At 37.0% G+C, this 22,259-nt stretch overlaps 1 protein-coding gene across 3 annotated transcripts in view; it reads left to right on the top strand.

Annotated features, from left to right (window-relative positions):
• Positions 1 to 22,259, top strand: part of Gmds (GDP-mannose 4,6-dehydratase) — a 604,350-nt gene that overhangs the window by 289,223 nt on the left and 292,868 nt on the right. For all 3 annotated transcript variants that reach the window (XM_047558608.1, XM_047558605.1, XM_047558607.1), the window contains one exon: positions 12,097 to 12,224. In XM_047558608.1, coding sequence (XP_047414564.1) covers positions 12,097 to 12,224 — 128 coding nt within the window. The remainder of the gene's footprint in view (positions 1 to 12,096; positions 12,225 to 22,259) is intronic.

Raw genomic sequence — 22,259 nt, 5'->3', positions numbered from 1 at the left:
GTAGGATGGGGTGGTTGCCCTCAGAACTCAAAGGCTTTGGAAGATACTGATGTGAGGTTTTGCCACATGTGTGAAGTGGAGCAGCTAGGAGAGCAAATGAATTAATGGCATTCATCACAAAATGATCTAAGCAGTGGTTCATAATATGATCATGAAGGAAGGGAATAAAGGCTTGGGACCCTGCGTAGGCAGCGTGGGGGTCACCTTGTTCTCTGAGAACAGGTAAAGCAGGGCAACAGTAATGCAGAGATGGATGGAGTAAACTGGATAGTAGAGTAGGGGATTTGTTTTTGATTTGAGCAGGGAATCAAAGCCCTGTTACTGTACATCTGAATGCTGCCTGTGTTTAGTCTGTCTCCTACTACACTGTGCCCTTGGATGAGCTCTCTGTCCAGAGACATTCACTAACTCCTTATCTTTTGCTGCCATATTAATGACCTGATGTCAGCAGTTTCAGCCTCTCTCCTGGATCAGTTTCTCCCTCGTCATCATTGGATCTTTCCCTTCAGCATGCAGAGATGTTGCTTTCTCTCTCATTGTGAAATAAAAACTTCCTGGTCTCATTATACTCATCTCCACCTTGCAGCAAAAGTCCTCACAAGAGTGTCTGTGAGTTTTGTTTCTGAGATCTTTCCATTCTGTCTTGAACCCTATCCTCCATGGCTGCCTTGTCCACCTTCCACCTAAGCTCTCCAAGCAGGGCCCCCAGTCACCTTCATGCTGCTCTACCCTGTGGTCACTTCTCTGTCTCTGGCCTGTGCCCTGGAAGTCTAAGTGATTCCTCCCTTTACAGACTTCCAAGGTTCTTCCACACTCTTCCTTCAGTCCCACTTTCTCCTGTTTGTTCTCTTTGCCATTTCCTGGCTATCTGTCTGACTTCTAAATGGTGCAGTGTCAGTAGATTTGGTTCATGCACCATTTCGGTTTTCCTACTCACTTCCCGCTTTTGGTGGTCTCAGCTAGTCTGTCGCCTGGAAATATCATCCACATATGGATGATTCCGAAATGTATGCTCCCACTTTACCCTACTCAGAAGGCCAGACTGAGAGACCCTCTGATTTCACATGAGGTGTCATCCTTGTAACTAATGTTCATTAGTCCCTGCTGCTCTGGTTAGTGCATCAAATGAAAAGATGTATGTAAAACAGCACAGAGTGTCTGTGGGTGAGGTTAACACTTCTGTGTAAATATGTTTTGATTGTGTGACATTTTGTCTTCGGGGTTGTTTTGTTTGACTAAGGCAATGGTCTCAACTCAGACAGTTTTGTCTCCCCAGGAAGATGTTGGCAGTGTCTATAGATGGTCTTGGTTGTCATAATTGTGAGAGGGTGCTACTGGCATCTGGTGGGAAGAAGCTAGGGATGCACAGGACAATATCCACCCCCAACAAAAAGGAGTTATCCAGCCCCAAATGTCAATAGTGGCAATGTTGGGAAACCCAGGAACAAGTTTCTCAATTTATGAAATGATTCATAAGTTTGAATTATCTGTCAGTGAAAAAATACTGAATACTTGATACAAACAGTAAAGGTGCTTGTACATCTCTCTTTAAGCACATATTTATAAATAGTTGCAAAAAGGTGATAGCTACTCCTGACAAATGCACATTGTGAATTGTCCTCTTTCAAGCCTGGGATTCCTTTAAACATGCCTGCTGGATTTGAGTACCTGCAGTTAAATAGTGTTGCTCTTGGCAGGGCTTGGTGAGCAAATGAGGTACGATCTCTCTGATCTCAGTAGTCTGCTCAGTCAGCCATGACCTTCTCAGTGTCTCTCCTTTCTACACCCTGTCTGCACCGAGCCATGGCCCAGGCAGATCTCAGTGGGGTGGCCAGAGATTACCACAAGGGAAAAATGCTGGGCCCCATGGCGGAGGTTCATGTGGGGTTCAGGATAAATTGGAATGATTTCTGTTTTGTAATGAATATCATCTAAACTGTCTTTGTACTTTATCTAACTCCAAAAATATCTTTAAATCAAAAGCTTTTGGATGAAGCACTAGGCAGTAGAATAGAATTTTTATTAGAGAAATTGTGGTTATATCAAATACTATTTGGATGCTGAGGGAAAAGTTTTATATTCCTATGTACGTATGCATGCACATTCACAATCATGTGTATGTGTGCGTGTACAAACAATAAAAGTCCTCACACACTGAGAGTTATATTGATTCTTAGGAGTTAAATAGGATAATTTTAGGACCATGGGAAAAACACATTTAAAGGAGAAGTGATTTTTTTTAAAGCAATAAGCAGGATAGCTGTGACTGGTTTCCTCCTCTGTTTCTTCTATGTTTGCACAAAATGCCCAGTGCTGCATTTTATATTAAAAACAAACCTTTGTGGAAGTAATACGTTGTGAAAAATGTTGTGATTTAACAACTGATTGAATTTTTTAATTTCAGTAAATGTGATACTGTTCATTGTCTTAAAACCAATTTCATTGTCTCTGGTTTAATGCTGGTAATTTAAGGTATATGTCTAATGAAGTTTGTTCTTTTCCTTCCATTCTTGTCTTAGAAGATATTTAACAGGAATATTGTGTTGTTGGGCCTGATGACATTTTAGTAGAAAGTTTAAATTAACAGGGCCTATGTATATACATGCATATGTGCACACATTGTGCTTGTGCGCGTGCGCACACACACACACACACACATACCCACACACACACAGCTACGTCAGGAGTCGAACAAGAACAAAGCCAGGAAATTAGGAATTTGACTGTGGCTCTGTATCTAAGCCACCTCCTGGAGTGCTGGTGCTGGCAGGGCCTCATAGCCATCTTGGTCATCTGCCTTTGCAGGAAGTGAGAGGCCCAGTATAAAGGGTAGAGAACTGCAAAGTCAAGATGATCTTCTGGCTCAGAACTTCACAAGGAAAAAAAGTGTAGTTTGCCTGGAATGTGAAAAAAAATAATTACAAATAATTGTATTTGAGTCAGAGAAGTGTTGTGATCAAAAAAAGTAAGAGTTTAGGTTTAAACATACATTTTCATATACATATACTCTGCATAAAATAAAACAGAATAATCAAATTTTTTTTTCTGAAGTGAAGATAAAATAAGTATGCACCAGGTGGCACAGTGATTGACATTATATTAGATGCATAGGGCAAATGCAGTTTCTTTAATTCTCTGCCTGTCTTCATCTTCCTCATGATTCCCCTCTTGCTAGTAAGTGGGAAACTCTGGGGACACCAACATGGTGTCTAATCATGTACATGTAGCGAGATGCAGCAGCACGCATAGGTCTGTAGGAAATGCCTGGCCTCTTTAATCAATGCACAGCAAAAGTTGTAAGATAAAACCTCATTAACCTGGATCTGCTGGAAGGGGATAAAATCCCAGGTGTTAGCATCTCCTGGTTCCATTGAGAAATAAGCACCAACCATTATAGGATGAAAGCATCATCCTCATAAATGCCCTCTGTTTTCAGCAAATTAAGATTATTAAACATAAACTCTCACCCAAGGCACAAGGAAACAAACCACCATTCATCAAAATTGGCAGAAACAGCACATAAGGAGGAGTTATTCCCAAAAGAACTTCCAGGTATGAGAATTATCAAGTTCACAATATAAAATTACTAAAATCATTAAATAAAATTATAAATCACAAAAATAAGGGAGTGACAAGAAAATATAAAATGACAGGGCAGATTTGAAAAAGAACCCAGGGCTGGGGATATAGTTCAGTTGGTAGAGTGCTTGCCTTGTAAGCACAAGGCCCTGGGTTCAATCCCCAGCACTGCAAAAAAAAAAGAACCCAATTTGATATATATGAGATAAAAAATTAAATGACTGACTTAAATATGACTCCTGAAGAAAACCTAAATGGATCAAAGGAAATTACCCAGAATATTGCAGAGAAAGGAAAAGAAAATTATAACAAAGCAAATTAAGAGATCAGAAGGTAAAATGAGAAATAGAAGAAAAGCAAGAGAGGAAAGAAAATAGTGAAGAAGAGGAAATATTTAAAGAGTTAACCACTGAGAAATTTCCTGACCTGGATAAAGATTCACTTATGCAGAAAATACCACGTCTGGACACATTTGTTTGAAACTCCAGCACACTAAAGACAAATGAGTATTTTTACACTAACAAGAGGAAAAAGACAGATACCTGCTAAGTAATGACAGACTAGTAGCAAAAACTGGAAATGAGAATACAGTAGAAGAATATCACCAAAGGGAAATTGAAAATAATTTTAAACTGTCTGGAATTGCACACTGTTTTTGTGCAAAACCATCATTCTAGTATGAGCCAGATCATTTCTGTACATTTAAGGAATTTTTAAATAATGCATTCTGGACTTGGGGGATAGAGCAGGTGCCTAGCATGTACAAGGCCCTGTGTTTAATCCCCAGCACTGAGAAGGGGAAAAGAATGCATTCTCAGAAGGAAAATTATGCCCAAAGATAGATGCAAAATAAAACGCTAAGAAAGGAAATTGATAAATATATGAACACACACAGCATTTACAGTGTGAAACTGGATGAAATCATAGATGATCTGAAGATAGAGATTAACTGAAGGAAACTTGGAGATCTAGTGCAGAGGGGGAACTTATTTTATCATCTCTAAGTTAATATTTGCTCAAGTGGAGATCCTATTTGATTATTGTGCTCCTGAAAGTCATTTAACTACCCCTAAGATGATATTTAAGTAGGGTGCACATGCCTATAATCCCAACCACCTGAGAAATTGAGGCAGGAGGATTCCAAGTTTGAGGTGAACCTGTCTCTAAAAATTGGGGGCATCTGGGGATGTAGCTCAGAGGTAGAACATTAATAGGTTCAATTCCTATTACTGGGGGGGTGATATTTTAAGTATTGAAACTATTTTCCATTTATATTTTTTCAAAATATATTTTATATTTATATATTATCATAACTGTTCTAATCCTTGGTCCATGTTTTAGTTGGTTGATAGGATCCAAAAGATATGTTCATATTCTAGTTCCTGGAACCTGTGAATGTGACTTTATGTGATGAAAGCATCTCTGGAGATATATTTATGGTTCTTCAAATGAAGAGATTATTGTGGATTATCAGGTGAGGCCTAAATCCAAAGTCAGTTGTCCTGATGGGAAACAGAGGAGGTGAGGAGCAGGTGCAGAGAGGAGCAGGCCATATGAAGATGAAGGTAGAGATCGGAATGATGCACTTAGTACTAGGAATGCCAGGAGCTGTCAAGTACTGAAAGGAGTAAAGGAGTTCTCCCTTTGAGATCCCTACAGTGCCTGTGGGAATTCAGACTTCCAGCCTTCAGAACTGAGAAAACAGGTTTCTGTTGTTTTAAGCCACCTAGTTTGTGATCATTTGCTGTGACTGCCATAGGAAATTGATACAGTCCTTGAAGGTTAATTTATACTTTTTCTCAAAAAGAACAAATTAAATTTAAAAATGTAGTTCAGTGTCTGCTTAACATAATGCCAAAGCTATTTTTTTCTAGGAATGTTGTGTCCTTTGTTTTTCTACAAGATGGTATGCAGGTATAGGGGACACAGTTGTGGCTTATCTGACCTTGCATTGACAAAGGAACAGCTGACATGCTCATGTCCATGTGGGATACTCTGCATGCCTACTGGTCTCAGTGCAGAGCTACTCCCTTTCCTGGTAGCCAAGCTGGTGGGACTGGTCCCAGGCCTGGTTTTTCTGGAATCTGCTGTTCGTAAAATTCCCAGACTTCTCTTTTCCAAGGTTCCTGGGGTAGCTCAGATTCACTCCTAGGTGTTCTTTCCTCCACACCTCAACTATAGGGGACCTTTACCTCTTCACCTCAGGCCCAACCCAGGGTCTCTGGAGAGTTCCCCCACACTGCTTAGCATTTCTTGATGCAGCTGTCCTAAGTCTTGTCTGGTGGACTCACATATGAAGTGGGTCCTCTCAGGGATTCCTTCAGTCTATCTGATTATTTTATCCCACATGCTTTGGCCCAAAGAAGGTGTATGGGAAGACCAAGCCTCAACTCTTGTAACTTTACTCATGTCCTACTTTACTGGCCTTGATAGGAGGGACTGGGAATCTCTTCTTTCAGGGACCACTGCCACTTGCCTTCCCATCTTAACCTGGGGGAGGAACTTTGGAAAGTGACCATGCTTGGCTTTGATATGCTAAAATTATTTAGAAAATTATTTTTCTAATGAAACCTTGTTTTCAAACTTGTTATAGAATCCTATTTTGAATGATGATGGCACACACTGTTTCTTTTTAAATTTCTAATGTAGCTCTTCTAATCTTTTCCAACCTTGGATTTACTGTGGAGAAGGTCATGTAAATAGAAATGAAAAGGTGGTGGGGGGGTCAATAAAAGACTTGCTGTTTTAAAGGATCTATCACAATAAGTATATCCAGAACAGCAAACTTTTATAAGTAATGGAAGCACTTTACACTGATGCCATGTTCTTCAGCCTTTGAAATGTGTAGTACTTGTTTGATTCCTAGTGTAGATTATGAACCCATCTTATAAATTAGATAATAAGAAAGTGAAACACCTGCTTAAGGTGATAACAATGATAGAAGTACAGAATTATGGATGCAAATAACTAACACAGTATGTTAGCCTTAGTTTCAGCATCCCACCTTGAAGAACTTGGCCTTTTTCTCAGCTTGGACAGGTTGAAGCCTGTTCCTAATCCTGAGGTGGCCTTCTATTCTTCCTAGCCAGACTCCTCAGTGCATGCCCATGTTCTACATCCTGGAGTACCCTTCCCCTGCATGTTTCCCTTTAGTTCTTAAAGACTCAGCTTTGGATTTAAAGAAATGGTAATATTTTATCCAGCATATATCACTGTTTGCAAAGTGGCTCTTTTTCTTGTGTGTTGACTGAACAGAAATTCTGTTCTTTTCATTCTGTCAGTACTAGTGAAACTTGTGATCCCAGTCTTAGAACTAACTTAGATTAAAAGTCTTCCTTCGTTGATCTTGTCTTCTGAATAAGTGATTATGTAGATTATTGAGTTTATGTTGAAAGGATAACCTGAAATGATTCAAGAAATGTTTGTTAGTGCTGCCTGTGTGTAAGTCTACATGTCTTCTTTTGGCAATGACTATTTAGACATCTTGTCAATCTCAGACTTTTAAAATCAAAGAATTATGAGATATAGTCACAAAAGAAGAAATTGGAACTTTTCATTGATACTTAGTTGTAGATACCATTACCAATTTAATGTGATCATTATAATAATGACTAACATTTATTGAGTACTTACAAATCCTGTGAACTTGATGTTTTCATTTATACATCAAACCTACTTCTTATTATCCCTATTTTATGAACAAGGGCATACTGACATTCCTTTCATTTTTATAGGAATTGATGTCTGTGATGCTAGTTCATCTTCATTAATGTACCCTGTGGTTTGGCATGGCAAATATTAGTATACTATATTATGTTATTATTATATTATAGTAATATTATAAAGCAGACCATAAGCTTAAAGCTGTTTGATGATTTGTGTGAGCTAACACAAACTGTTAACTGAAAGAGCTGGCCTTTGCTCAACTCCATTGGGCAATGTTTTCTTGGTGTTCTTCCTAACTAGGGTTTTCTAATGTAAGGCTATTAGAAATCAGGTGTGTATTTAAAATAAATACAACAGCTTCATTATCCATGCGTGATAATTCACAACCACAAGAGCCATCTCATGGGAAGATGATACCTCCTGCTTTGCTCTGTGGGTCACTGAAAGCAGCACAGGGCTGGAGACCAGCTCTGGATATGTGCTGATACTGGTCCTGCCTCTCCACCTTCATTTGTACATTTGGGATGATTTGGAAAAGTGAACTCTGAATTCTCAGTTCTCATGTTCTGTGACTTAATATAGCTCTTTCCTAAAAGCATCAGCCCCATGTGATAAGGAGAAAAATGAGAAGAGCAGATTTTAAAAAAGTTATTGCTGTATTACAGTTATATATATTAGTGGAATTTGTTGTTACATATCCTTCCATACAACATAATTTGGTCAATTTCATTTACCAAATACTTCCCCTTTCCCTTCCCTCCCCAGGTTCCCATCTTCTACCCTAAAGAGAGTAGATTTTTGAGCCTCTCCTAAGAATTAATTAGTGAAACATATGGTTGCAAAAATAATGTTTAAAATTAATCTGAAAATGAAGTTAAGGAAAGCAATTCCATTTGCTATAATATCAGAATGAATAAAGTATTTAGGAACAAATTAAACAAAAGGACAAAACTTTTTATCTGGACACTATTAAACATTGTTGAGAGACATTTACAAAGTCCTGTGTTCATGGACTGGAAGACTATTAGAATGGAAATAGTCCTTATATTGACTTACTAAAATCCCTATCAAAATCTCAGTTGGCATTTTGGCAGAAAACAATAGGCTGATCCTAAGATTTATATGAAAATTCTTGGGGTAAGAATAGCCAAGATAATATTTAAAAAGAAGAAAGTTGGAAAACTTGTACTTTCTAATTTTAAAATTTACCACAGAATACCATAATGAAGACTAAGGATGGACATAGAGATTAATGAACTAGAATTATAAACCCTTACATTTACAATTGATTCTTCCCAAAAGTGCCAAGAAAATTCTGTGACAAAAAGATAACCTTTTTAACACATAGTCTCAGGTCAGCTGGATTTCTACATGTAGATGTATAAGCTGGACCCTTTTATCACAGTCTGCAAAAATTAGCTAAAAATGGATCAAAGACCCAATGGAAGAACAAAAGCTGTAAAATTTTTTAGATAAAATACAAGAGTAAATTTCCATTACCTAGGTTAGGCAGAGCCTTGAGTATGACACCAAGAGCACATGTAACAAAACCAAAATAGGCAAATTTGGCTTTATCAGAATTAAAAATCTTTTGTGCTTCAAAGGGCATTGCTAAGAATGTGAAAAGACAACTGCAGAATGAAAGCAGATATTGGGGAATTATGTTTGATAAGAGAGTTGGATCCAGAGTGTATTAAAACACTATATTAAAAGACAACCCTGTTTAAAAAAAAAAAATAGGCAAACAACCTGAATAAACATTTCTCCAACAAAAATATACAAATTTCCAGTAACCATATGAAAGGATAGATGCTCGATGTCATTAGTGATCAAAGAAATGTGAATCAAAACCACAAGGAAGTACCACTAAGTACCCACTAGAGTGGTTGTAATAGAAAAGACCATAACATGTGCTGGGGAGGATGTAGAAAAACCACTACGCTATTGCTTTTCTGGTGAGAATGTGAAGTGCTCCATCTACTTTGGAAGATGGTTTACAGTTGCTTACTAGATTAAATAGAGAGTCGCTATGTGACAAAGTAATTCCACCCCTATATACTTCAAAGAAATTAAAATGTATCTGTACAAGTACTCATATACAAATGTTCATAGAAGCATTATTTATCAGTCAAAAGATGAAAGCAACCTGCTCTTCTGCTGATATGTGGGTAAATAAAATGCATTTTCCATAGAAAAGGATATTATTTTGCCATAAACAGAGGAATTGTAACATGCAGCATGGCATCTGGTGGGAACCCAAAGAACAAGATTCATGGACAATAGAAGGTGAAACTTATGTATAGGAATTTACTGAAGCGAAGTAAAATAGCCCCCTTGGGAGAGGTCCCAAGAGGGTTGCTAGTGGGCCAGTCCTGTTTAGGAGTTTGTAAGTGTCTGCTAGGGGTAAGATCTTACACTCATTGTCTACTGATAGGAGGAAGACAGCCTCTAACCTAATTCTGAATAAGACACCCAGTGTCCATAAGACATGCTTGTGGTCCCAGGTCCAATCAAGATGTTGATCAAAGGTTATTCCCTTTTTTGGAGAGGTTGTGGGTTCCATAGCATGCATGCCTTTTTTGGGAAAGCTATTCACAAGCTCCTCAGCAATAGTTTGTGGTTTGTGTTCTGCTGATCATGGAAGGCCCCCCAGGGGACCATTTACCTGACTGCCTGGCCTTTTCTCTACCTCCTCATCTCAGAAGCTATAACATGGCTGAACCTTGAAAATTATGCACAAAGTTAAAGATTCTAGGCACAGAAGACCAGGTATTTTCTAATTTCATTTATAAGAAGTATCTCAGTAGACAAATCTATAAATAAGTCAGCCTAGGTTTAATGACCCATCTTCCCCTCTGTGGTGCCTGATAGCAGGGGCTACCTTTTCTCTCTTAAATACTTGGCTTATGCTGTGTAGGTACTTAGGTAATGCTGACTGAAAGAATAAGTTAATCAAACAAGATCAGATGTTTCCATTGTACTTCTCATCATTACTTTCCTGCTAAATAGGAAAACCTGAATTGTTTGTTGTTGGTACTTAGTCAAATAATTTGGCATCACTGGTTCACCTGACATACTTTAGGATAATAGTACAGTCCTGACATTAAAGTAAATACAGACATTAAAAAATGTAAATTCAATTATAAACTTAAATTTAATTGTTTAAAGTTAGTAGAAAATTTGCTAATTAGAAATATACTTAGAGGAATAAATATATACTTTTTCCCCCATTGGGCACTGGGGATTGAACCCAGGGGCACTTATCCACAACCCCAACCCTTTGTTTTGAAGCAGGGTCTCACTAAGTTGCTTAGGGCCTTACTAAGTTGCTATGACTGGCTTTGAACTTGTGATCCCAAAATATATCTTCATTCTGAAAAACTTTTTCTTGAAGGACCTCTGTATGTGTTATAAGCTCCTGTGGAAAGTTTAAACTCCAGTTTCTTAATGTACCCTATGAATCGAATATTTGGATTTCCACAACAGGACAATTTCTTAAAATGATATTCATATAAATGTATATACCAAGTTGGTGGGGTGAGTCTAGTATGTGTTTGAACCTGTGATAGCCCACATTTCTTGCCAAAATTTAGAAAACCTACTTAGAAATATTCCCCTTATTCCTGTGTCAGTTTTGACAGAAGCCAAAACCTTTCATCATATTTGCCTCCCTTCTTCATCCATAGAAGAACAAAGGTAAAGCTACTGATGTATGATAAGTTATGATATCAATGTATCTGAACCACGTAAAGCCATACTAGCACACATGTGTATTATTATCTTAAGAATTTGGCATTAAATGGTGTTCTCTGGTAACTTTGCCTAAATATGGAGATGCAGATAAGATTGCCTCAGTGGAACCTTTTAATTTGATCCTTCTTCATAATCTCTTAAAAGGAGATAGAAACTGGGCATGGTGGCGTGCCTATATCCCTGCTACTCAGGAGACTGAGGCAGGAGGATCAATTGAGCCCAGGAGTTGGTGTCAGCCTGGACAATAATGTAAGAACCTGTCCCTTAAAAGAAAAAAGTGAGAAAAAGAATAAAACAAACTGAAAGAAGATAGAGTTTTCCTTAAAAAATCAGAGAACATTAAAACAATTTCATTTTTTTTTCTTCAGTGTATGCCACCTTTCATTCAATCATTTCAAAACATTTATACAAAACCCAGGAGCCCATTTCTGGGCTGGAAAATGGCATTGCAGTAAGTGTGGCGTAGAGAAACTTCTGACTTAGAATCATGTCATTCTTTATATTTGGATGGCTGTGCAGGTTTCTAAATAAGAGCGATCACCACTTATTTTGTTAAGAGAAAGGCAGCCCAAATAAATTTCTTTTTGGTTTCCTTTCACTAGTTATACTCTGTGAACTAAGTTACTTTCCCCCCTCTTCCCATGGGCCCCAAAATAGCCTTATTAATAGGAATATATGATGTTTGTGTTCTTAAAAAAAATCAGGGTGGTCTTAGATGTCTGTCTTCCATTCTGGCATTTCCCTTTATACAACCCTTTAGAATTTTTTGTTTAAAAACTGGCATTCCGATAGCTTTTCTTTGGCCTAATGCCTGGCTTGCATATTGAAGCAGCAAATTAGGAATGTTAAGACGTCCCCCAAAGAAAAAATGTTTGTTATGAAAGTAGAACTGATGTGACACTTAGAATTAGACCTTCTTAACTTGTCTAAATGACAGTTAATGATCTTTTTTTTTTTTTTCTTTTTCTTTTCTTTTATTATTTTAAGGGGGGAAAGAAGAATGAAAGAAATGCCCAGAGGCTGATGCTGGGTTTGGTTCACTAAACTGTTACATGTCAAATGTACTTCACTAATAATACATCTTTTGTCTCTTTTTAGGAGCTAATTTTGTTACTCGAAAAATTAGCCGGTCAGTAGCTAAGATTTACCTTGGACAACTGGAATGTTTCAGTTTGGGAAATCTGGATGCCAAACGAGATTGGGGCCATGCCAAGGACTATGTAGAGGTAGGAACTGACTCATTACATTCTTACAAAGACCTGTATCTGATGTTTTAAATGCCAGGCATGTGGTGAAAAAAGCATGAGCTAGAGATGGTAGCATACAAACTTTTGCTAATGCACTTATGTTTAAACTCATATTTTCAACTGAAGGCTTGTTAGTTCAGGAGTACATGATTCTTATACTGAATATTATTTGAATGAGGAAATCTTTCAGAATTTTATTTTAATTAGTTAAAACAAAGTTGCTTGTAGTACTTTGGATGATGGATGGTTAGATAAGACAGGAAAAAAATGTTCCAGTGTTGGCTCTTCTTCTTTCTAAATCTTTGATCCCTATCCCCATTGTTTCCCCTTCTCTTTCTTACCCTATACAGACAAAACCTAACGTGAAAGAATTTTTTGGATATAAAATATTAGTTCTCATATCTTTAAGAATAATATCCAATCTCAATTTTTATGATTTAAGACCTTGAGATTTACATTATTCTTTGAAATTATTGTGAGAGTAATTGTCTTGTAGATCTTTGGTTTTGGCTGCTGAGGAGTCTGTCTATTGCTCAGCACACTCCTCGCTGTTTACACACCAGTGATCCTTGTCCCTCAAATAATAATGATATTATTGCAGAATATTGTAGAATAATGGATATAGTAAAAGAGAAATTCTTCAGGTTTTCACTCTTGGGATTCCTATACAAGTTTAAATTTGGGTTTTGGTTACCAGGTTATGTGTATGAGTACTATGATTTTTCTTTTCTATAAACAAATGGTTACTTTTTCCTTTGCCTTGATTAGTATGCTTTGAAATCTCCAGACATGAATAAGCAGGGTATCAACATTGTCGTTTTCCCTGGAGTCCTCTCTCCTCATCATTCAGGTGCTCACAGATTTCCTATGCTCCTATAGCGCTCTCTCGAAGGATTTATCTCTGGGAAACTGGATCTGGCTTCCTTGTGCATTGATGTGATTCAAAAAGAAACTTGAACATTTATAAAAGAAAGAAAATAAGTAGCTCACATGCTAACAGGTTTACTTCACCTGCATTTTTATATTTTTCTTTGTAACAACTAAAAATAGGTTTGTTCTTGAACACCTAATGCTGATTTATATTATGGATAGAAAAATTAGCTCTAATTTAAATTTTAAACAGTGTAACATTTTGAACTTCTAAACTATAATTACAAAGAAGCATTTTATAGTAGTACTTCTTAGATATATTTTAAGAATACTATATCAAAAAATGTATATGAAGGTAGGAGAATGGAGATGAGGGTTAAAGAAGATAAAATTATTCTTATCTAACTTGAATGACCTTTCCTACTAAAAGAGATGGCAAATTTTGTGAAAATAAATATTTTCTCAGTGATATTTTGGTATGTCACATTCTAGCAATCTGCATATACGAAGAGCTACATGGAAAGCTATATCAAAACACTTTTACTGATTTAGGGATCAAATAAATTAGATTCCATTCTATTTTATTTTATTTGTGCTTGGGCAAAAAAGAAGTTTGTATTGGAGCTGAGAAACTGATTAGATAGTGAGGGAAATGCCATACCAACATGTTGGTAGTGCTTATTACTGGTTATGTTTATTTTTTTCTTTATGCTTTCTATGTTTCCCATATCTTTGAAATGAACATATGTAAAACTCTGTGATTGGGAAGGGAAGTGACATTTTAAATTAGATCAAAAAATTTCTAAAAAGGAGTGAGACTACAGAATAAGTACATAAGTAATAAGAAAATATCTTGTGAACCAGTGATCCTGCTATCAAGTCACTCCCCAAGGGCAAAGCTAGCACTACTAGTTGATGTAACCCAAATCTTAACACAAAAGGCCCACATTTGAATTCATATGAAATAAAAATATAAACATTTTATCTCAAATACTTCAAAAACAGTATCCGAAATGCAGTAATTTTTATGACAGCTAGACAAGATGGTGTTAGTATGGAAAACCCAGAGACCAAAATATCCAGACAAGATTAAGATGCTCAGTCTTTTAATAAAAGTGTAAAATTGTTACATTCCATGGATATACACACGCACATGTGTTCACTCGTGCACTCCTCTCTTTCTCACACACACACACACACACACCACACACACACACACACAGTTCATACATTCTCCTTGACATCCAAGACTGGATTTGCTCCACCTCGACAAGTGGCTTTTGTGCATTAAGGATTCTGCTGAGGTTCTAATAGTAACACATGTTGATGATTTAAGAAGCATTTTATAGTTCTCATTTATGTGTTCTGAAAGAGATCTTGATTTCTAAAAAGATACCATAAGTAAGTAAGCAATCATAGTTTGCTACTCTCTGCTTAAAGAAATATTACCATTTCTTGTAATTTAAAATGTATTAAAATGAGGTTACTCCAGAGACTTATGATTAAAATTAATTTGTTGCCAGAATTAAAGTCAACAATCAGTAAGATTAAAAAAGGGGAAGCTCTGTTTGTTTAAAACACATGTGCATCCTGACAGGGTAATCAGCTTTAGGATGAAGAATTGTTAGCAAGTATAGATCAAACAAGTCATAATAGCATCTCATTTACACACAGTTTAATTATATAATCCCTCTCATTTAAACAAAAGAGTCAGTCAGTCTTTAGATTAAGCGATGTATCCATTTTTCCTTGTAGATGAATTTCCCTGATGAGAAGTAGAGAACTTTTGCCCCTCATACTTTTTGAGAAGGGTGTAGGGGATCCCAGCTGTGCCACTGAATTACCCCTCAGCTTTAGAGAAGTTGTTATATCTTGGTTTGTGCATCTCTGAAAAGGACATAATAACAACCCTGTAAATCATGCTGGGCATGTATGATTAGAGTCTATCTCTGTCTTGTCAACATTTTTGCAACAAATTCTACAAAGTCATTTCCTGTTACTGATTTGGATTTGTTAGCATCCACTTATAGTCCATGTTTTAAAAATTACTTGAATGGATAAAACTTATTTCAGCTAAAAATGAAGAAAGAACATAAAAAACTATATACAGTTATATTGTACTTCAGAATAGACAAGTCATAGGGACATACGTCTTTTCCAATGTGTAAATATAAGAATTTTTAAGCATGAAAAACAATTGAATAAATTTTATTTTGAACACCTATGTACATACCACCCAGATTCTATCACTAACATCTACTAATGCTGCTGCATTTTGAAAAAACATTACTATTTAGATGGCCACTGTCATTCTAATAATAGCTCACAGCTGTAAATACTTAATAGACACATATACAGGTTATGAAAAATGTATATTTCTTGTATTATATAGACAGCAATTTAAACTGCTAAATTATTTTTTTCTTACTATTTACCTGAACCCTCCACTCCCTGTTTCATGCTGCCCACCTTTGTATACACTGAAGCAACTCTTGACGTTCATGAGAACATGCTGCAGGCATGTGTACTGTATTCCAGCTGACTGCACAGTCAAAACTGGAGTGGTGGCAGCTGAAAACAGTAAAGGAAACAACCTCTAACTTTTTGGAATATATGTCCATTCCACATATATCAAGTACTTCCTGTGGTCTTAGTTCTAGTTGCTGCAAACAATAGTTTTATGAGCTTTGTCTAAAGCCAAATAATACTGAAAATGTTATATTGTACAAGGTTAAGCAGATTTCTTTTTAGTAGGATTGTCTGCCCAAATTGATATGTGAAGGTATACTACGAACAGCTCAGTTTGATAGGGGATTTCCCAAACTAATTTGTCCTGGGAACCCTTTGAATGAAAAAAAAAAAAAAAGGTATGAATGCCTAGCAGTACTATACAGATTAGCAAGTCGTGTCAATGTGCTTGAATCCAATGTAGTGTAAGAGTTGATTAAAAAAATTACTGTGATCCCCTGTTGATTAAAGTATCTAGACTAGCCAATAAAATACTGAGACATAAGCTAATTGGTAGTGGCTGGACTTGGAGTAAATTGAAGCTTTTACCACTGTCAAGAGGTTTCCATTCCTTTGGGACTCACAGATAGTTAAGAGACCCAGGTCCAAGACTTTGAAGGACTTGGCAAAAGCCATTTATGGATTGGTGAAATGTTTCCCTCCTAAGAACTGACCCCATAGATGACTCTGAAGAGTTCTACTATCAGGAGAAAATCTAGGATAGGTTCAGATCATTAGAGGCGGGCTTAAAGTGCTTCTGAATTTAGTATCATATTATTCTAACCACTCATTTAATTTTGGTAAGGGGAGTATGGGTGTTAGCAAAAGGGTCTGGAAAACGTACCATTTCCAGATAGAAGGAAAATTCTGCTTTTCTCCCTTTTCTCTTCCTGATATTAGTGGTCCAAGAGGAAGAGAGACACATGGAAGAATCTGACAGGGTGTCTGTCAGCTCTTGCTGCGATTCCAGCTATAAAAGATGGAGAGGGTGTGTTTGACAAAGATGTATATTGAGGTTTCCCTCCCCCTCTGTCCATTGTACTCTAAATGAGTACAATGTCCATTGCAACTTCCAATTCTCAGCTGCTACAGAGACCCTTCTGCAGGGAACTTATGCTGTAGCCAGAATTGGGGAGAATTGACCCACTACTTCATCATCCTTTCTTCAGTCCACATTTTACATCCCATATTGTACAAAACTGAAAGGAAAACATGCCATTAAAACTTTCTGAGATCTTATTTAAGGGAAGTTTCCTCCTTGCAGCATCACCAGCAACCAGTATGTGTGTGTATGCCTGTGTGCATGTTTATAAATGTCTGTGTCTATATGCAGAAGAGTAGCGTGTAAAAGTAATTTTTTTATGTTTCAGTTATCTGAGGTGTTAATGTTGTTGGAATTCATATTTTAGTAAAGCCTCACTTAATAGAGAGGTGAGGTTGTACTTATAAAGTGACTACAAGTGAGACACACTTAGTCACTGTGGAGACCTCTCTCTGAACAGCATCATTAAGATTTTTATGGTGCAGTGGAAGATGTTATTTGAATATCTAGAGAGACCTCCTAAGGGACTTTCCTGTAAAACCTATTTAAATGCAATTTTTGTCAATTGACAGGGAATAAGGTGAATGATAGGATTTCTACTCACTCCAAAACTCTAAGCCCATATTCTTACTTAGGAAACTGAGATGTTCTTACTTTAGTAGAAAATATGCCAGTAACCTACTCATTGAATATGTTGTAATGCTCACTATGTGTGCAATTTTGAGTTTTTATATTAACTAGTGAGGTACTGACTGCTATTTACCATAGGAGGGGGGGTCTTCTACTCTTGTAGAGATCTGTTTTATAGAGTCTTTGAAAAATACTCAGGAGGCAGATGCAGGAGGATTGCAAGTTCATAGCTATCCTCAGCAACTTAGCGAGATCCTGCCTCAAAAATAAAAAAATAAGGGCTGTGGTTGTGGATCTCTTATAGAGTACTTGCCTAGCACATGTGAGGTACTGGGTTCAATCCTCAGCACCACATAAAAAATATCAACAAAATAAGAGTATTGTGTTTATATATAACTAAAAATAAAAAAAAAAGGGCTGGGGATGTGGCTCAGAGGTTATACACCCCTGGATTCAGTTCCTGTAACAAAGAAAGAAAGAGAGAGAGAGAAAAAAAAAAAAGGGAGGGAGGGAGGGGAGAGGAAGGAAGGAGAAAGAGGAAGAAAAAGGAGGAGGAGGGAGGAGGAGGAAGACAGACTAAATAAACCATCTTTCCTTTATCAGTATTTAGAAGAACATGATCTTTTTTTCTCTACAAACCAAATATTTATAGAAAGGTAACTCAAGAACGTGTTACCATTAAGTAAATATTTTGTGTGTGTGTGTGTGTGTGTGTGTGTGTGTGTGTGTGTATACATATATATGTATATATGTATATATATATATGAAGAAAAAGGAAAGAATAGCCTTATAGTGGAGAGAAGGCATGAAATCTAAGGTATTTGCTCTAGTAACTATACCTGTTTTTAAAAAAATATACTATTCACATCTAATTAAAGAAGGGAAAAATATTCCCCTTTTTCTTTTTTTTTGTCATCTGTGGGTTTGATTTAAATTTTGTACAGAAAACTTATTTTTCTTTTTCTCTTGGTGGTACTGGGGATGAAATCCAGGAACCTTGTGCATGCTAAGCAAGGACTCAACAGTTGAGCTACAACCCAGCCCTATATAGCAATCCTTTAGAATTTCATTGTAGTATTTAAAATAAGCCAAGACAAATTCAGAAAGTCATAGTTGTCTGTTTCATCTGGCCAGGTTTTAATTTGTTGGGAATGACAGCTCATGAGTGGCCATGTCCTCTAATCAGAAACTATAGGCCCCATTTAATTGTTATCTTAATGAAAGATACCTGTCCCATCTATATTTCTCTGTTGAGTTATCCATCAAGTTTTCATCCACAGATAATTTACAAACATAAAAATGGGTGCATTTTTGGAGGCCATTTTCAGCTCGATTGTAAACATATAAAATTGAGTATATGACATTAAATTAGAAAAGCTGTGTGTGTATGTGGAGAGAGAGGAAGCGGGGAGGGAGGATGGAAGTACATATGGATGGACCTGCAAGTTCTGTAGGCATGGAACCTGCAGGCATGAGTTAGGAAACTTTGTTTAAATGCCATTTACATTCTAATGGGTAGCAATTAACCACTCTGAGGAAGCTTGTACTCCACCCTTTAGTCACTCCCATTGATGCCCAGTGTCATCATACCATTGTGGATCATAAAGTGATACTTGTCACTAAGAAAGTCTTGGTACTGGATCTGAGAATGAAAGCCCTAAGAAAACAGTGTTAAATGTCCTTTTCACATGTAGATAATGATATTTTCACATTCCCCATGTAGGGAAGATTCCTTAAGCTTCTTCCCTCAGCCCTGGTCGACCTGCCCTTCCCCTTCCTCCCTGAGCACTACCTTGGGGGGTCTGCTAGGTTCCTTGCTCCTAGCTTCTCCTGTAGGTCAGGTCCACTTCCACCCACAAACAAAATTGTTAAATTTTAATAACAAGACTAATCATGTGATATAGAATTCCCTCAAAAAAATATATATAACACATAAATTTAGTGATAATTTTGTGATAATTACAGATTAGTGATGGATTTCTTAGAAGGTATGGATCTTTAATATTCAGTGTTTCACTTTAGCACTAATACCCTTTGGAAGGGACAAAATGTTTCACAATCAAGACGGTGTTTCTCTTATATTCATGTGCTCTTTGCACAAGAACACTAATTTCTCTTTCCTCCGCTCTTCCCTCCGCCCCCCTCAACACACACCCCAAGCCAAAAGTCCAAATCTGTTTTAAAATTCATTCAGAAGTATTGTTTGACTTTGTCTTATCCATTGAGCACCTTTATGATAGGAAATTGTTTACCCGAATTACATGTTTTTTCTCAGGAAACCTGGTGGGAATGTCCCGGAGCCACAAAGTGAAACCTTTATCAAGTTGAATGTCTCCTAAAGCAAAGAAACACATTGTATTTTCTGCTTCTGTTTACTCCGTACTAGAAAACTTGTCTTCTGCTTATTCTCCGTAAGGGAATCACAGGAATGATGTCACAAAGATTCTCCTGATCCTTTTTTCTTAGGTTAAACAGGGTTTGATCCCTTCTGCTACAATTGGGTCATTTGAATTTTTAAGATACATTTTTTTCACCTGTTGACTTCTGTAAGGCTTTATAGTGTAAGTTGATCCTAAAAATCACTGGAATGAATGGGGATCATCTGTCTTGGTGATCTATGTCTGATTGTCCATGGCAGCAGGGTGAGGCCAAGTAACATGGGACAGATATTGCAGGAAATGGAATAGATATTGTGTTGTGAGGGAGCTATGCCAATAACATAGACCAAACACATTTGTGTCTTTCCACAATATCAAAATTAATTGAATAACAATAAATTCACAAGATATACCACTTTCAGAAGTTGCCATTTACAGAATATTCATGAGTCACCTAATAGTCATACGCTGGGCAAACTCAAATTCTTTTATACCAAGCTTTATTACTAATATCTGTAATGCATCACACTTTATACAATAATATAAGCAGGTCATAGAAAGACTAAGAAGCCACAGGAGTTCAGGAGGCTGAACTGAGAGCAAAGAATCAAGCAGATATCAATGCAAGAGTCAGTGCAGATGGTCAGATAAAATGAGAAACCAGCCAAAGAGCTTGTTAAGGGCACAGAGATGTCAAAGCCCAGAATCAGTATCTGACAGGTGGCAGCTTCAGAGTGTCAGCTTGAGGTGTCAGCTTGGAGTGGGCTGTGCAGCTTTGTTATGGACTGGAGAAATGATACTGAGCTGAAGACCAGAGACAGAGAATCAGAGGATTGTCACTGTGGTGATTTTCCTGGGCAAGGCTCATGACAAATAATCAGGTGATAGGGTCATTGTGCCACTGTGTCCAGTCTTGGGGAGCACCTCCTTTTATGGGCTTCAGGAGAGGGATTCTTCATTTGATGGTCTGGTGTGTTTGATGAGCCCATGGACCTGGTTTAACTGATATGGGATTTCGATATGCCCATGCATCCATGTGCTTCTGATTTAATTCAATAAATTCACAGGTGCTGATTTTTATTAGCATGATTAATTTATTTATCAGTTTGTTCCTTATGGTCATGCCAGGCAGACCTCAACACTTAAACTCCAACTGGGGAAACTCATGGCAAACAACTGATTTGCAAAATGGTTAACTCAGGGTTAGGCACAGCCTAAAGACTACTGTTCCACAGCCATCACGGAGTAACTCAGAGCAGGGCACAGCCTGCTTTCCACAATTGTACAGGAATAAGATGTTGGACATCTTCACTTGCAGTGAAATCACTTTAAAATAGGCTAGTGATGTTGATTAGTATCCTACTCTGCCTTGCTGTAGAGAATATTCAAAAACCATTGTCCTCTTGGAGTCAAATTTCCAAAGAGTTCCTAGCTTTTTAGAGCTACTTCAGAAACTGTAGACATATCATACACACAAGTTAAACATACTCCATATGCATGAAATTGGGGAACAGTTAAATGAAGGTCTCTGAAAGAAAGGAGTTCCACTAATCCCAGTTAATTCACAAGGACCATTTTACAGAAGCAGAATTATCTGAAGGCAAAATTGAGAAATTCTTTGAGGGATTGTCTTTGCATTATTGGTTTAAGACTCATATGGAAATTATTAGTAAAGGTCTCAAAAAAAGTGTAGTTATTCCTTAGGATAGCTCCCCTAGGTATCTCTCAAGGTTATGTAGAATACTAGGTCAGTTATTCTATATTTTTCATATCATAGAGAGAATGACTGGGCTTAAATCTCTGCTGTTCATTTCTTCCTGCAGAATCTGAGAGGAGCAAGATCTCTGAGGATAGTGACTATAGAACTTTTAGTTATCTCCTTTCAGTCCATCTAGGAAGCTCCTGGGTGGCAGGACCTGATTCTTAGTCCTTTTTTTCTTTAATTGCACCTTGAAGTATGCCTGGTATATAACAGATGCCCAGTAAATACTCAATCATTTCTTTATAAAATCCTACCATTTCTTTATAAAATTTGTGAAAATGAAGCATAAGTATATGAAATGTGTTTTCTTTTACTAATAAAAGATAACATGTAACATAAGACATTTCCCACTGAGCATCATCTTTCCACATTCAGGTTGAGTTGTGATATGTTTACTTGATTCCTGCAAAATGTTTCCCCTCATGTTTCTCTCTGTTTGCTTGTGAACCATAAGGGAAACTGAGTAGTGCCTGCAAGTTCTAATACAGTGGCCATTTCCTAATTATTTTTAGATTCTCTTAGAATTTAGATTTCTACTTTAAACATTATTCTTATTTTTAAAGATAATATTTTAGAAGAATAGAGTGAATGATAAACTGACCCTGATTTACAAAACAAAATTTAAAAAGCACAAAAATAGCATTTATTTACATTGTTAAATGCTCCAGGCATACCTGATAACATAACATCAGCTCATTCAGAAACCTTTTTATTCGTATGCTCATCACTATATTTGCTTTTAGTTTTCAAGGGTCTCCTTCATTAATCAATTATTTTAGATGGACCTAAATATCTATCACAGATGTGATTGTTACAGAAAATAT

This window comes from Sciurus carolinensis, chromosome 7, assembly GCF_902686445.1.
Source record: "Sciurus carolinensis chromosome 7, mSciCar1.2, whole genome shotgun sequence".
Taxonomy (NCBI): domain Eukaryota; kingdom Metazoa; phylum Chordata; class Mammalia; order Rodentia; family Sciuridae; genus Sciurus; species Sciurus carolinensis.
The sequence above is the reverse complement of the archived record's forward strand: the minus strand, read 5'-3'. Positions and strand labels throughout refer to the sequence as shown.